Consider the following 16182-nt stretch of genomic DNA (forward strand, 5'->3'; position numbering starts at 1 on the left):
GTGTTACTCGTAAACAGGAGGTACAGCATGCTTGGCCTTCACATGCACTGACCAGAAACTGGGTTACTTGAATAAGTGGGTTAAGAATAGAAACCTCTTTGCCTGTAAACATCAGGCACTGCATCCAATTTACCCCACTGCTACACACCTGGACCACCTTCTCTGTACTGCTAATGAAGGCACAAAATGATTAAACACTGAGTTTATTTAAAATGTGTTAACTTTTCAGCTGTTGCAGACCAAGGCCTATTTTTAATACATTATGTGGATATTTAGCTACTAACCTCTTTCTCACAGTCGCAAAGCACGTACTTAAACACAGCTCTAGCTTAAACAATGCTCAAGGTGAACCCCTGACATTGTGATCATCCACTATTGCCATATCATTAAACCAGCAATCAGCTAAATGTAAATAGAAGAAGTGAAAAGAAAAAAAATCTGACAAGGCTGTGAACTTTATAGGTCAAAAACGAAAAAAGACAACGTTATCTTTAGACAAATGGCACTCACATGGCGATGTGAAAAGATTCCAAGTACTGCTGATCCCACTGGGAATCAACACCCTGTCTGCAGCTCTATGCAGCTTTCTGCCTACCCGCCGCCATCGTGTTGTCTGTTCTCAACGTGACGTGTCTGTTTTTTAGTAGAGGAGCAAAGTGTTTCAACATTCAGAGGGATGGGGGATTCCTCCATGTCCCACCTACCAATCTGGACGGGCACATTCCAAAAGATCCAGAGAGAGATGGGTCAGTGTACATTGATATGTTTGACGGCACTTAACCCTTTGATGGAAGGGTTTCCAGTACACCAGGGCTGACTGCAGTGAGGGAGTTACAGTCAGCATTCACCTTTTGTGCCTAATTAGGTCTAGGTGGAGGCGGCCAAACCACCTCTGGATCCTCTTCACGTGAAGGAGTCCCAGGGGGACAACAACAAGGCTTAAGGACATCGTACCTAGCAGGCGCATCATTGAAAAGAGCCCTTTTGGGGCGAGATGTGTGACAGTAGCGCGTTCAGCCCATGCAGCCTGGCTGGAGACAGCTTTGCTTTCATTGTGAATGAGTCCTTTGCCACACCCAGGTAAATCAATGACTGGCTGTGGAGCAGAGAATTTTCTGCCAGTTTACGGCAAAACCCAGTGTTTGTAGGTGCTTTACAACTTCCAACATGTGGGATGCAGCTCTCTCCTGACAGGGGGCCATAAGGATAAGGTCTTCCTAATAGGACAAACATGGAGAATGTGTGTGGAGCAAGAGAATAGCCAAATGGCAGCCAGCTGTAGTGGAACGTTCTGTGTTTGGAAATGACAGGAATGTGTAAATAGACGTCTTTTGGGTCAATGGACGTGAACCAATAGCCTGGACACAAACATTCCAACACATGCCAGATTGTCAGCATGTATCCCTCGTTATCAGTGCTCCAAACGGGGTACAGGGAGAGCCCCGACAAGAGGACGAGAGGACGAGAGCCCCGACAAGAGGACGAGAGGACGAGAGCCCCGACAAGAGGACGAGAGGACGAGAGGTCCTCATCAAGACTATGCGGGAAACTGACGATGAATTCTTGAGTTCAGCATTTGGGATAACTACAACCGAATGTGAATAAGACATTTTAAATGTTTAAATTAACTTTTGTGACCTCAAACACACTGTATAAGGGTAAAAGTTCTAAGATGAAATACCCCAAACGAGGTAGTTACCTGTCAATCACGAGGTAGGTGTGTCCTGAAGCATCGTCTGTTTACTCTAAATGGGACCATAATTTACAAAATGAACATCATGCTGTATTGAAGAAGACTTGAAACTAGCGATTGAGGCCATAAACTCAGGTTTACAATGTTAACTTAGGTAATAAAACAAGTGAGAAGTAGGGTCATTTTTTTATGGACTTCTATACAATCTGACTACTTGTTCCAGCCAGAGTTGCCGTCCCCTGATGACCATTTGAGAGAATGCAAGTTTTGAATAATTAGAACAATACTGGAGGTCAAGCAATCATCTCGTTCCTAAAAGGCACGTTTTGAACTGCACAGCACTTGTTTCGATAAAAATGAGATTGTTACTTCATTTATTATCAGTAAAAATGATAACAATCGGTTATATGCTTAAGGAAACAGTTTCCATAAGGAAATGTGTGGAGAATAATTCTGACTTTGCTCATAATTCTAGGCTTTTTAGTTACAATTTGAGTACATCACTATTTCCTCTCTTAACAGTTTCCTCTTCTGCCCAGCTGTCACAATCTAAATGAAAGAGTCCTCTGACTTGATACAAATCCAGATGCACTCATCTAGGTCGCCTTTGGCTGCCCTGAGCTCACAGCACTAAGTTTCATGAGCTGTCGAGGGTGCTTTGATGACTGTTTTTTTGCTCTGAGCTTTGCCTATCAGGCTACACACAGGGTGCCTTTAGCCATTCCATTGGTGGAGCTTGCTGGGACTCTACATAGTCTGGCAGCTTTGCTAACAGCAGACACCAATGAGTGATGTCTGCTGTTATGCGACATTATTTTTTAAATAAACAATGTATATATATATATATATATATATATATATATATCATGACATATTCCTAAAATGTCTAACATAATTGATCATAAAAGTAAATGTCAAGTACAAGTACACTTCTTGTAAATACAAGAAGTGATATTTTAGGTGACCAAAAATCTAGGGTCTCTCACTCCCTGACTTCATTGTGACCCCAAACATCTGAGACTAAATCCATCCCCTTGGCTATGCTACATAAAAAGAGTATATTCTGTCAGCACTGTGGCCAGTCTCCACAGCTTTATATAGAAATCATTTGGTTATTTTACCCTGCTGTGAAGCATTCAGGGGTTAAACACCAATATGTTAGAAGATACTAATGACTGAGAATTTTTATGAGGGGAGAACTGCGTATACCACTATGTGCTCATTGATGCTTTTTCTACCCTTTTTCTGATGCAGCGGCTGTTCGGGGCTGGAAACAGGGGTCTCAAAGCTGAAATGAAAGAAAAGAACCACCTTTTGCCCTCAGCAATGGAATATCACTAGCGTGCTGAGACCTGTGCTCACTGAAGGGGCACGCCCTCATACTGAGACTGAACACCTGCTACATTTTAATATATTGTTGCCTCTCTATGTGCCTTCACTTTCAGAATATTAGACTAGATACCAGTTCACCAAATGGAGCTGTGGTTTACATGCTACCAACTAAGCTTGAATACAACATGGTCACTGACTGCATTTGTCATGGACTATTATACTCTGAGAAAGATTTCCATGAAGTATCTTTGATCTCAGTAATTGTTCTATTGGGAGAAAACATTTTTTTTGTGGAGGCTTGCTGTCTAAGTACAGCGTATATTGGTTCAGCTACATTCAGCTTAAGTAAGGAATCATAATACAACACAGTTTTAGTTTTGTAGTTACATGTAACCTCTATATTCTACATGCTACTGCTATCTCAGCCATGACGTTACTGTAAAATAGATTTTGAATTTCCTCATTTTCTCCTTAAATTAATTATTGTTATAAACATATCATAAACTAATTAGACAGTAAGACAGTAAATGTGGCTTGCACGGAAAAAAAACTATATGTTTAGAATGCATAAAGATAATACACATAATCTTTGTTAATTTAGAATATCGAACTACAAAACACAAGAAATGCAGTAAGTGAGTCGTAGTATGTATTTTGGCAAAAAAAGTAAAAGTGCATTACGTTCTATATCACTATACAGTACAGAGACAAGAAAAAAAGGCCAGTGCTATTCACATACATCTGCCAGGGCAGCTGGTTTATAAATTGAAACACATCTACTATAAGTCAATTGTCTATTCCCTCTATAAAAAAGAATGATCACTTAAAATGAATCTTTGGCAACAAATATTTTCAACACATCTTTTTTTAACATCATATTAGGTATGTGTCAGCTCTCATGTTGGCACAGCTTCACAGTAGCTCATTAACCAACTGTTTGGTAGGACACAATCTCAATCTTGTGGAAGGTGAAGGCTAGTGTAGCATGCCATGCAAATAAAGAGGTTTGTTCTCCATCTGGCCAGGAACACCTCTGGGGATATTCTGAGCCATGGAGACCAAATGGTTTTTGCATGTAAAGGGACCACACAATGCTTCTGAATTAATTCACTATACGGGAAAAATCATATTCCTCAACTCCAGAGACAAGCCGATTGTCCCCTTGTCAAATAGCTCACTTTTAACACTGATATATGCCAACTTGTCACCTGAAACCCAATGAATAGGTAGGGCACTCTAACACAGATGGAAATAATGTAACATATTAAGTCTTTTATAGATCAAAAACATTAAGTGCTGCAGTCATAGTGTTCTTTTCATTGTGCAAATGCCAATATGTGAAACATTATTACTTTGAGACAATTTCATAAAACCTTTAAGTAAAAAGATTAAGGAATTTGACATTCAAACACTTTGTTGTTTGTATTTGCAAACCCTTAAATGGTTATAAATTATAGTTAATTATCAATTACCAGTGGTAAATCTTGCAACACTCAATCGAATTGTTACAATCTCATTTAAGGGTAATGATAAATAACGTTTTCAGATGTCATCTGTGCATGTCTCAAGTGAATTAACTGTCTGAGATAAAACTATAAAATTGGTTTTATAGTTTTGCTTTATTACAAAAATAAATAAAGTTGATTAAAGTTACAGAATTGTAACGGTGCATTATGTTTCTTTTTTCCGGATTGACCTTTGTGTTTCCACATCTAGTACTAGTTATAGTTGATGTAGTTGTGTCATGGATTGTCTGTGTAAACACACTTTGAGGCATCAATGCTGACTATAACAGAAACACAATCAATAAAAGATCCTTAGATTTGATGCGAAACAGTTATTTTTTGCATCCACGTCAAAGTTTGAACGTTAGGAATTAAATTAAAATAAAAAGCATATACCTTTTTTTTGCCTAAGTGGATGCATTCTTGACAGACTGAAAGACCGCATTGGGGGACATGAACTAAAGATCACATTTCAACCCAGGATGTTGCAGTTTATCCGTACCAACTGTTCTTCGTGCAAACGATGAACAAGGACAGCCAAGCCTACAGCATAGATTGTGTACAGGACTCAGAATCTGTTGTAACTGCCATGTACCGTAAGCTGTGGTAAGTGATGCTACGCGTGTTTGTTTCATTTGTTGTGGTTGTCGGCCAGTAACCCTCATCCTGACCTCTAACATAGCTCTCCCTTTTTCAGGTCGCTCTTCTATCAGGTTTGGCACTCCCTGCTGAGGCTCCTCATTAAGAGGAAAGTGGAACATCTGTGCTGGTCAGGCAAGATGACTTAGGCCTCCTGGCCAGAGCCTCAGCGGAGTGTTACTGCTAGGAAGAACAAAAACTTCCTACAGGAGCCCTCTACAATCAAGAGAGGATAACTGCTCCTCTTATATTTTCTTTTAAGACAATTCTTTTAGCTGGCTCTGGTTTTATTCTGGCCTCCAGGTCTTCACAGTATGCCTTTGTAGACAAAACTCTTTTCCAGTGTGTTTTACAAATCCCTTTAATGCTACTCCCAGTAGGCTCCTCCTAATGGCTACCTTTTAGTTCCTGTTGAACTGACGAACACTAAAGTTGCCACATCACCCTTTTTGTGAGATTGATATAGTCTAGTGAAGTGTCATGGGAAAACTATGGCTGCACACTTCGCTTTAGAACAAATTCAGTACAGCAGGTTTGAGAAAAATGATCATTAAACCCACTGTGAAAGTATTCATCTTTAATAACAGACCCCTGTCAACTGCCATCAGATATTGTCAGAAGACGGGCTATTAAAAAAGTTTGACAGCGACTGTCCACTATCAGAGTATTGCTTCTGTCTCCTGGGTATCTTCACATTAGATTCTAGTGACTCTTCAGTTAACAACGAGCTAAAAACAAATGTAGACAGAAACTAAACACAATACCACAAACAGAAAAAAAAAATGCAGATTTAAAAAAAAAAAAAAAAAAAAGGTGAAGCATTTTTTTAACTTAATTAGGTAGTGTTTAAAAAATAAATACAAATATTTATTTAGTATAAGGACTAAATGTTATGACTATGGCTGTACTTAGTCTATTACAATAAGCAAATTGGGAACATTTTCGTTTTGAACAAAGGTCAACTAGTTTCCCAAACACCTTAAGTTACAATAGAATGAGATCCCCTGGTCTAGAAACCTGATGTATTCCATAATACCATCTTCTTAACAGCACACACCTTCATGTCCACCCTGAGGCATGTTTTACCATGGTGCAGCTTTTCCAACTGTTTCCAACTGTGCCCATATATATAGTAAAAGCATGCACTGTCTGTATTTGAGTGTGGACCATGTGGCTGAACTAAGCTGCAGTTGGAATGTGTAGCATGTGACATTTGGGCTGGTTACCATAATGTTTTCATTTCATTACTCCAGAGACAGTATCTGGAAAATGAGATGTTTTGCATTTTAATTCAGTTTAGTCGTGCACATGAGCTTGTTTTAAGCAAACACTGCTGCCATACTGTATTCTGTGCCAAGTAAACAACCGAAGTCTTTGAATGAGACGTGTGCCATTTCATGTCTTTCAAACGCATAAAATCTCATCTCCTTAATTCAGTTAATTTCCATACCCTGCACATTTACCACACACCATGCAAATAAGCACAACTAAATGCCATTAACAAAATGGCTAATTGGATATAATTGTATTACAAGTTAACCTTGATAATGTTTACTGTGTTGTCCATCTCAAGTGTGTGGGACGTTATTTGCTTATAGCAGTAAATCTGGTAGAGAGATTTCAATTTAATTAGGCCTGGGAATAATGTAAAGCCTACACAATTTCCTTGACAAATAACCTAGACTGAACGGTAAATAACTAGTCTGTAAAATTGTTGCACTGGGATCAGGCCGCGGCTCGTATAACAGCTCTGCGTTTGTTGAGTAGTAGCTATGTAGGAAGGATTTATGGTGTATAATGATGGAGAGTAGTGAGTCAGAATACTTGTGTGAAGTGAAGACGACCGAGCCCACGCAAAGCTCTTGGTGTAATGTATGCAGCCAGCACCTAATTTCCTATTCCTCTCCAAGGAAGCCTTCTGAAACGAACCCAGTTGCTCTATTTATATCTGGAAACATCTTTTCATCTCGGCGCTGATCTTGCCATTAGGTACAGCACAGTATTATAGCATCTTCACCTGCACACTGATAAGATTGAATATTAAAACACTATATTGTTTATAGTTTCAAAGCTATCAGAGGGGGTTACTGTTTAACAGGTCAATCTAATACTGGTCATTTTAGATGCTCCATTACTAATATTTGGATTATTCAAGCTTGTGAATTGAACATGAAATAGATTTTCATGTGTTGAATTTCTTAAGTGTGTGTCTTATTGAATGCGTATGCGTATGCCATTTCTGAATAAGTGTGTGGGCATGTTAAATTAGGGCAACAGTTTAGTTTCAAAGTGTTTGCATTAGTATTCATGCAATTCATTTTTAGGTTCAATACTCAGTGGGGGGCCTATTACTATGGGCAACCCACAACACAAAGGACACTGTATATTAAGTCATATGCTGGCATAATTTGGTAAAACATGTCCATTTCGGAACACACTGAGCATATAAATAGAAGTGGAAAAGTGAATTGTTCTTCCAGGGTGGTGAGTTGTTTCTATGGACTGTTTTTGATTATCTATCGCACCACAAAAATATTGTCATTAACAATACTTGTCATGGCACAGACATCTATTGCTGACCGCAGCTTGTATTCAAACGAGGGATGAGACTTCATCTTTAAATCACCAAGTATGCATGCGGTTCATTAAATTAGCCTGTGGCAGATAGCTACAAACACTGCACTAGAGGACCAGTGAGATCTGCTTTGTTTGCCACTTTATAAACATGCTTTTGTATTTATTGATATCATTGAGGAGCAAGGATCGATATTAAATAAATTCAGAACACATGATTAGATCAGAAGGCTTCCTTGTAGAAACTCCTAGTACAGTAACATATTTCTAAAAATGGAAGGAAATCCAAAGCATTCATTCAATTTGCAATTATGAATTACTAAGAAAGTTTACCAGACAATGTGTACATACAGACATTTCATGTCAAATTATTAGTTAAAATAGTGTACTTTATGATACCATATACATATTTTATCCAGCTTATTCCTATTTTCAGTTGTAACACAATGTTCAAAGGTAACACTGATTGGTCTTTAAGTCAATGTGTTTGCTAGACCAAAAAATGGTTTAATTTTAAGAGGCAGGGTTAAAAGGGCTTTTATCTTTTGTTATGGTGATGGATGCTAATGGGTTTACCCAGATGACATGTTTGAACAGCTAATGAGTGAGAGGAAGGGACACAAGTGACAGCTTTATGCAAAAGAGAAAGAACTGTTTAATCAGGAATTGATTGCAATGATATGCCACATGTACTGAGTGCTGATAAGTACAAATTATGCTAATAGGGTGTAGCCAAAATAACCTACTATAGGCGTTGTGTTATGTATATTTAAAAAAAAGAATTATATTAATTTGAATTAAATGAAAGGCTGCTGATTTTGATCTGGGTGTTGGCTCTCTCATGCAAAGCATTGTTTCTATGAATAATCATTACACTTTATGGAGGGGCAGTTTGTGATGCATGCACACTGAATATACAGCCCAGTATGTAGCACACTAGCAGCCGAGGCACCATGGACAACCCAGCCACCACTGGGTGTAAATCGTTTTGGTCATCAGGAAAAATCAACCCAAGATAAAGCAGTACTCAAGCTGTTTTTGCAAGGAGTAAAAAGACCAAAGTCATCATGGCCTGGCTTTGTTGACCATACATTGCAAAAATCTGAATGGAAAATGTATTAAAAAAAACAACAGAAAATGTATTTCAGTCAATACAGCACCACTTTTCTGGTAAACCAGATTTTATCATTGTGCTTATAACCACAGATTCCAGCTACATGGCCTATTCTATCGAGCCCAAATAAATATAAATTAAAACATAAATTACATTACATTACATTACAGTCATTTAGCAGAGAAATGAAGCATGCTTAACTGTGACAGGAATACATTTTCATAGATGTTGCTAGAACCCATTTTGATCTATGATGTAAATGTTAAATGTTTCTTTGTCATTTTGAAAGTACTTAAACAGTGCAGATTGTCTACGTATAGTGACCTACTGAACAAAATGGTGTAGTTACACTCAAAAGGTGGGCTAAAAAAAGCACTATTAGTATGAGGTTGCGACGGTGTGTTCACTCACCAGCTGGGCATCTGCAGGAGGCTGTTCCATTGGAGCGTGTCAGGCAGGTGGAGTTGTGCAGGCACGGATTGTGGAGAGGGTCACAGGGGTCATAAGGCTGGCTGCACAAGGGGCCGCTGAAGAAGGGGGGACAGGTGCAGGAAAACTCCCCAGGTAGGTCTGACTCCTGACACTGAGCTCCATTTAGACAGGGCCCAGAATCACATTCATCCACGTCCTCTGCACAGTCCACACCTGTCCAGCCTGGCGAGCACAAACACCTTGGATACACCAGAGAGGAGATATGGCACTGTAGAGGTCATTTCAGCATAAATTAAAATCAATACAAAATAAATTAACACTTATTTGGTAGTATACTAAGGATTAAGGGTGTCATTCTCTTTGGGAAAAATCGTGCAAAAAATGAAAATAGCAGCCGTATGGGTGAGTGCTGCGGATAAGTTACCACAACAATTCAAATGATCCACAGCACACATTTATGTGCATACAAGTACACGGCGGTTCAGTATTGGCACAGCCCCCTCCTTTGTGAGAAGACAGTGAAGGGAATTTAAAGGTTAATTGAACTACTAGTCAGAGCTGCTTTTAATTCTGGACAGCTGAATGTAGGACACGGGAGGTTAGAGCACTGAGTTGGGATTAAATGGAAATGTATGCATGCAAGACACAGACATAGAGAGAGAGAGAGAGAGAGAGAGAGATGGGGACAGAGGAACAGAGATTTCTGAAGCATCTGCTCTTAAGGCGGTTGAATATTCCACTTGGTGGCAGTGAGTACCCAAGCACTACCAACCACTTCACCTCGCATTCCTTTTCATCCCCCAACTTTTCCACCTGAAGCAGTTTTACGTCTCCCCAGCGAGAGGAGGGCATTAGCTGGAGCAGATACACCAGCTTTTCCCTCCAATGAGTCACAGATCCCCTGAAACCTTTTCATGCTGTGAGCCATTGATTGACTCATTTGTTTTACCTGCCATCTGCAATTCATTATCTCCGCTGCCGGTGGAAGGACATATTGCTATCTCTGAACGGCTTCTTTTTCTGCATTTATTAAGTGACTGATGCACCTCGTGAGGACAGCGCCCTCGGGCCGGCTCGTGCACCTACTTGTAGCTGTTGAGGAGGTCTGTGCAGGTGGCGTTGTTTTTGCAGGGCTGCGATAAACATTCATCAATTTCTTGTTGGCAGAACTCCCCCTCCCAGCCAGAGTGACACACACACTCGTAACTCTGCAATACGGAAAAAAAGGAAACACCATTAGAATACCATTGAAATATAGTGACACCTTACATCTGCACTTGTCCTTGGTGTAGTCATATATTAATAGCAATACACACCATTAATATAACAAAAAATACCTTTTGTACATATGCAAGTGATTAATTAAGTTGTTAAGGAGCAGTCAGAGGGCATTCTGACACTCATTTTTACCCATTACATTTCAGTAAAAAAAACGGTGCAATTCTTAATATGCTCAGAAATATTGGAGAAAAAAACCTCCCACTCAAAAAAAAGCTCTTTGCTGTTGAGAACTGTTTAAACTGTAAAAGTGTCAAGCTCGTCTTAAATTTCCACATTACTGCCATGCAGATATATTCCTCCTACTACCCACCCTCTGGATTATATGCAAGCCTGTTATATTCCATGCCATCCAACATATATGGTACAAGCCTTTATCAATCATACAATATAAGAAAAATGAATTTTCATAGACAAGCAAATATGTTAGAAAATGCCTGGATTTGTTTATAACCAATGTTGTTTCTACTGTACATCTAGAAACAGATTAATATATATATATCTCCTACCATTGCTAACCTTTTTCATTCCTTCATTTAGAGCAGTATGTGAACCGCTTGTCCTTTATTTCATCATTGCAATATGCATTATGATAATTAATCAGGGCACAGGAGATTAATGGCTTGTTGCCTATTGCTTTCCAAGGTACCGGTTAATTTAAATTCCTCTTTGCATACAGGATGAAGGTAGTCATATGGTCAAGGGTTTTTCAGGATTCCTCATTGCCAAAACCCTGTCTGAAGGTCCCGGGCTGCTGCCGGTTGAACGCATGCTAATCTGTATTTCATACAATGGAGGGGAGCCGTTAAACTTTGTCTGATATAATTTGTACACTGTGGGCCCTTTGGTGCTGGTGGTGGGGGGAAATGCCATCATCTCTTGATAAATTAGATACCTCTAGGAGATTCCTATTTCTTACCCCTGGCAATAGAACATAATCTCATTTTTGCTGCTAAGTCACCTTCAGGGACTGCAATTCTCCAAAATAAGCTAAAGCTCTGTGGGACATGATGTTCAGAGAGAGGAATAGCTTCACTGTGAACAAGACTATGCAGAGGGGTTTCCAAAAACTGTCCCTATTTGAATAATAAGTGGAGAAAGAAACAGTATGACTAGAAAAATATTGGTGGAAATTTCATTATAGCCCTCATATCACACCCAATACCCTTCTTATGCAGTGTCCTTTTGTCTTTGGATTGGGAGTATTCACTTTATCCCAGTAAATGACACTGAATGTTTTAACCAGGATTTTGTGCTGGGGCAATTTTGAAACCTTGTCACAGAATCCCTTGTTGACTATTTCACAATATACAGAGGGAAAATGAGCTTGTGTCCTTCATGAAATTGCTACAGTAGCACTTTCTTTAAACTAATGTGTCTTTGGAAAATGCTAGTTTGCTTCTGATGAATACTAGAAATTTACCAGTGAAAGCCTAAATGTTACTTTTCAATGACAGAATTGCTCATGACAGTATACTTTGTGTTGGAGGAGAAACAATACAATTGTAAAAATATGACATGTTTTTTTGGTTTGGCAATTCATAATATGGCTTAAATTATATAAAAAGATATTACATTATAGAACAGTTTCTATGGTGGAAGTTCACTGCCACAAGTTGATTTAAATTTTGAAAGGTTGAAATCAAAAATGTATACATTGTTGGAAATTTTGTCTTTGTGACAATAAAATAAAATAAAATTGTTTTTACACACTGCATGAAAGGTTCTGTAACACATTTGTTTCTTTTCTCCTTATCATGTGGCTCCTCCGGGAATCCATAGGCTCACGACCGAAACGTGCTGTTTTGTTAGATAGATCTCATATTTCTCACATACATTATGCACTAAGTAGACTATACACCAGAAGTTATCTGTCTTTGTCTAAAGGAGAAAAAAACAAAACACTATATCTATGACACATCTGCTTCACTACTGCAATCTGTTAGCAAATAAGCAGCTGTTGGAAAAAAGGCCCCTGTTACTCATTGCACAGTTTGTAAGCAGCAAGCGGCTCCCAAGGCCTTTTTGCAGCTGCAACAGATCAATGTTATAGGCTAAATAAACACTTGAATAACTACAGAGGTAGAGCTGTGCCTTGCAAAAAAAAAAGTCTTAAAATGTTCTCTTGACCCAAGTGTGAGCATCTTTGGAAACAGACATCAGTACAGAAGGACGAGCATGCTTGGTATAACGTGTACTGAGAGCAATCAACATTTAGTCACTTTAATCACTAGATCTTTGATGTGTAGCCTAAATTCACAAACTCAGTTTTCATTCATTATTTCAACAGACATTCACAGAAAATCAACCGAGCCCTGCAGCTAGACGGCAGACCAGGCCTGTCCTCTTTATCCTACCACTGAAGTTCAATCCAAACTCTGCTACATTAGCTTAGCTACAACTATGTAAGCTGCATCTGCAAATGTAGTGTATTTTTTCAGAAAAGGGACAAATTATGTTTTATGAGTGGCCCTCCTGAGATTTGACATATGCATTCAGAATGTCCTGTCTGTGCCTACACATGCATGATATAGCCAGGAATGGCAAACGCTGCAACCAGCAATGGTTGTAGAGGGGATTGCAAAATGTAAAGTCACTAAATTACTTTGCAAAAATCCAAATTTAAGAAGTATCACCTATTGTGCTTTGTTAATGCTAAAGATTAATCTTTTCAAATTAATAATCTAATTGTGAAAAAAACAACATTCTGGTCAAAATAGGGAAAACTTGATGATTATGCAATTGATATTTAATATGTTCATTGGAAACTCCTTTGTGTTTTTCCCAAGTGTACTTTAGTAACCTTTCGGTCATTTTAAAAATTCAGCCCACAAGGTATAAATGTCATAATTGGCATGATTTGTCTGTTAGGAATAAAATAATGATGTGCTCTCATTAGACATTGTTACACATGTCCTGTTCCCATCTTGTTTCACCCACAAACCAGACACTTGAAACAAACTTGCATCTCATCCTGCTGAACACATTTCCCAATAAGACCACCACAACCTGCCATGTTTGCCTTGAATATATAAACCTGTCCGTTTTACAGCTGTAGTCCAGAGCCATGTAGCCATATTTCATTCTTTTTAATAATACATCACTTTTCATGTTATTGCATAGTTGTTTGTATTTTACTACAACTGAAATGCTTTCAAACATTAAACTGCATGACAGTCATCAAAGGTAATAGGCAGAGCCTTATGTATTTCAGGTCTGTCAATATTTTATAATAAACTGGAGTGCTTTCCAATGAGTTGCAAGATGTGGTGATTTACAGGACATTGTGCAATTTTAAAGCCTTTTATTAGCCATTATATCAGGCCATCATACTGGCAAACTAAGAGTGTGTACTTACCAGATGGAGGTCCTTACATATCGAGTTGGTGCTACACAAACTGTTCACGCAGTCATCAATGTCTTGCTCACATCTCAGCCCAGCATAACCAGGATTGCAAAGGCAGTGAAAGCCATCTACAACTGAAACAAGATCAGTAGGACAGTTACAGCAACTCACATCATAAATTAAATCCCTCCACTCTCAGTAGGTCAACATCATAAAGGTAAGTGCTGATAATAACTATAAAACACAATCATCCAGTTATTTCCTTTTTTAATAGATGTGACTATTGAAATAAACACCTTGTGCTGTATCAGTCAAACTTGTTGTTAAATCTATGTGACAGGTTATCCCCCCCTCTGCATCAGGAGTTTGACACTCTAACCGTCTTTAAATAAACCTCTCTGCGATAGCCAGTCAGTCCCTTTTCTCCTACGACTTTTCTTCTTCCCCGTCTGTACTTATCCCACTCTTTCTCAATGAAAGCCTGAAAGCTTTGTCATTAGTCTTCAAACTCTCAACACACTGAATGAGCTGAAAAGAATTACAACAGTGCGAAAAAGCCCATTTCAGGGGCCATTCTTTATTCAGATGTTACAAATGCTCCAATTTCTTCCATCAGAAGGTAGAATCTTCCACGTCGAATAATCCATTCCTGCCTCTCTTTAATTATTAATGACGTTAAAGCGGGATGCATCATTCTGTTTCTCCAACACAACACTGGTGTACAGGCAGCCAGTGACAGAGGTAATTGCACTTCTTACAGGAGTGAATTTATTACTTCCCCAGTCAGGGTCCCAGGATTCTTCATTATCCCAAAGATTTACCACGTAATCTATGCTGTCACTCTGTCTTGGTGCGTGTAGTTGCTATTACTCTCATTAAATGCTTAAGGTCCTGGGTGGCAGCAGCATTACTCATCTCGGCCACTGTGGCTATGCAGTGCTCTCCCTGGTGGCTGGCTGGCTGGCTGGCTGTTGCTGCTGAGCACTGGCCAATAGGTCCTAGAGGCCTGCCACACTAACCTAAGGTGAACTGGCTGCACTGAAGATTAGTCAAGACAGCTGGCCGAGGTCTCCTGCAGCACAGTGAAGGATAGGATACTCTTAGATAGCAATCCACTGCCATCACTGTTTTGTTCCAGCATAATCCAGTGGAAACATCCTTGGCAGGATTTGTTGAAATGTCATAAAGGCTAGAGGGTATTAAGACAGCCCAAATATTTTGCTACTGAGGGAAATCTAATTTGACTCTGCACAACCGGTGCTCAGTAATTGCAGGCATCTTAAAATAAAATGTATCAGAGAAAAAAAATTTCCCCCGTTTTTTTCTTAACTATTAGACTTTAATTTAGATCAATGAGGTAGTAATAATTTATGCTAGAGATGGAATAAATATGGGTAGATAACCAGTTTTCGCCTTTGATAGTATTATTTTGCCTTTTGTCATCCATGATTGAAATTACAACACAGCACTGATGCTTAATTGAGTTAGTTCTACAGTTATATTGAGGAACTAATCAAGCCTACTTCAGCAGGTAATGTACTAGATCCTCACATCAGATGGGATAACTCCACTCTCATAACACTCCTATTAGCTGCAATGGTGACCTAATTGAAAACTGCCTGTCAGACTGTAAGTGAGCAGAACTAAATTTGACAGATGCACAGTGTGTGTGTGTGTGTGAGAGTGAGTGAGTGAGTGAGTGAGTGTGTGTGAGAGTGAGTGAGTGAGTGAGTGAGTGAGTGAGTGGTGAGTGAGTGAGTGAGTGAGAGAGAGAGAGAGAGAGAGAGTGTGTGTGTGTGTGTGTGTGTGTGTGTGTGTGTGTGTGTGTGTGTGTGTGTGTGTGTGTGTGTGTGTGTGTGTGTGTGTGTGTGTGTGTGTGTGTGCGCGTGTGTACATGTAGGATAGCTTCCATCTTGAGTGCCTGTTATTAAGCATGTTGGCAAGATAGGCTGCTTCTTACCATCATAGCAGAATCCGTGAAAACAGGGGTTGGAGCTGCACTCATCCACATTGATTTCACAGCGGGGGCCAGTGAAGCCCCGGCGACAGTGACAGCGGAAACCCAAAGGGAAATGGTCCTGATCCAACTCCTCAACACACACTGCAGCATTCTCACATGGATTACTGGCCTCACAGGGTAAGAACTCACAATTATGACCTGGAGCGAGGCAAAAAAACGCACGTAAGAGAACCATCCAGCAGACAACAATACAACAATTTCTCTATAAATGCAATGGACCTGTAAGTCTGGGGTTGCTAAAGATTATTC

The 16182-nt window shown here is 39.4% G+C and overlaps 1 protein-coding gene across 1 annotated transcript in view; it reads right to left on the reverse strand.

The window, feature by feature from the left end:
• Positions 1-16182, reverse strand: part of eys (eyes shut homolog) — a 139444-nt gene that overhangs the window by 82122 nt on the left and 41140 nt on the right. Inside the window, exons 21-24 of the mRNA XM_054600062.1 lie at positions 15874-16071; positions 13926-14047; positions 10376-10497; positions 9269-9528 (exon numbers count right to left, since the gene is read on the reverse strand). Coding sequence (XP_054456037.1) covers positions 9269-9528; positions 10376-10497; positions 13926-14047; positions 15874-16071 — 702 coding nt within the window. The remainder of the gene's footprint in view (positions 1-9268; positions 9529-10375; positions 10498-13925; positions 14048-15873; positions 16072-16182) is intronic.

The sequence above is a fragment of the Anoplopoma fimbria genome, chromosome 6, assembly GCF_027596085.1.
Source record: "Anoplopoma fimbria isolate UVic2021 breed Golden Eagle Sablefish chromosome 6, Afim_UVic_2022, whole genome shotgun sequence".
Taxonomy (NCBI): Eukaryota; Metazoa; Chordata; class Actinopteri; order Perciformes; family Anoplopomatidae; genus Anoplopoma; species Anoplopoma fimbria.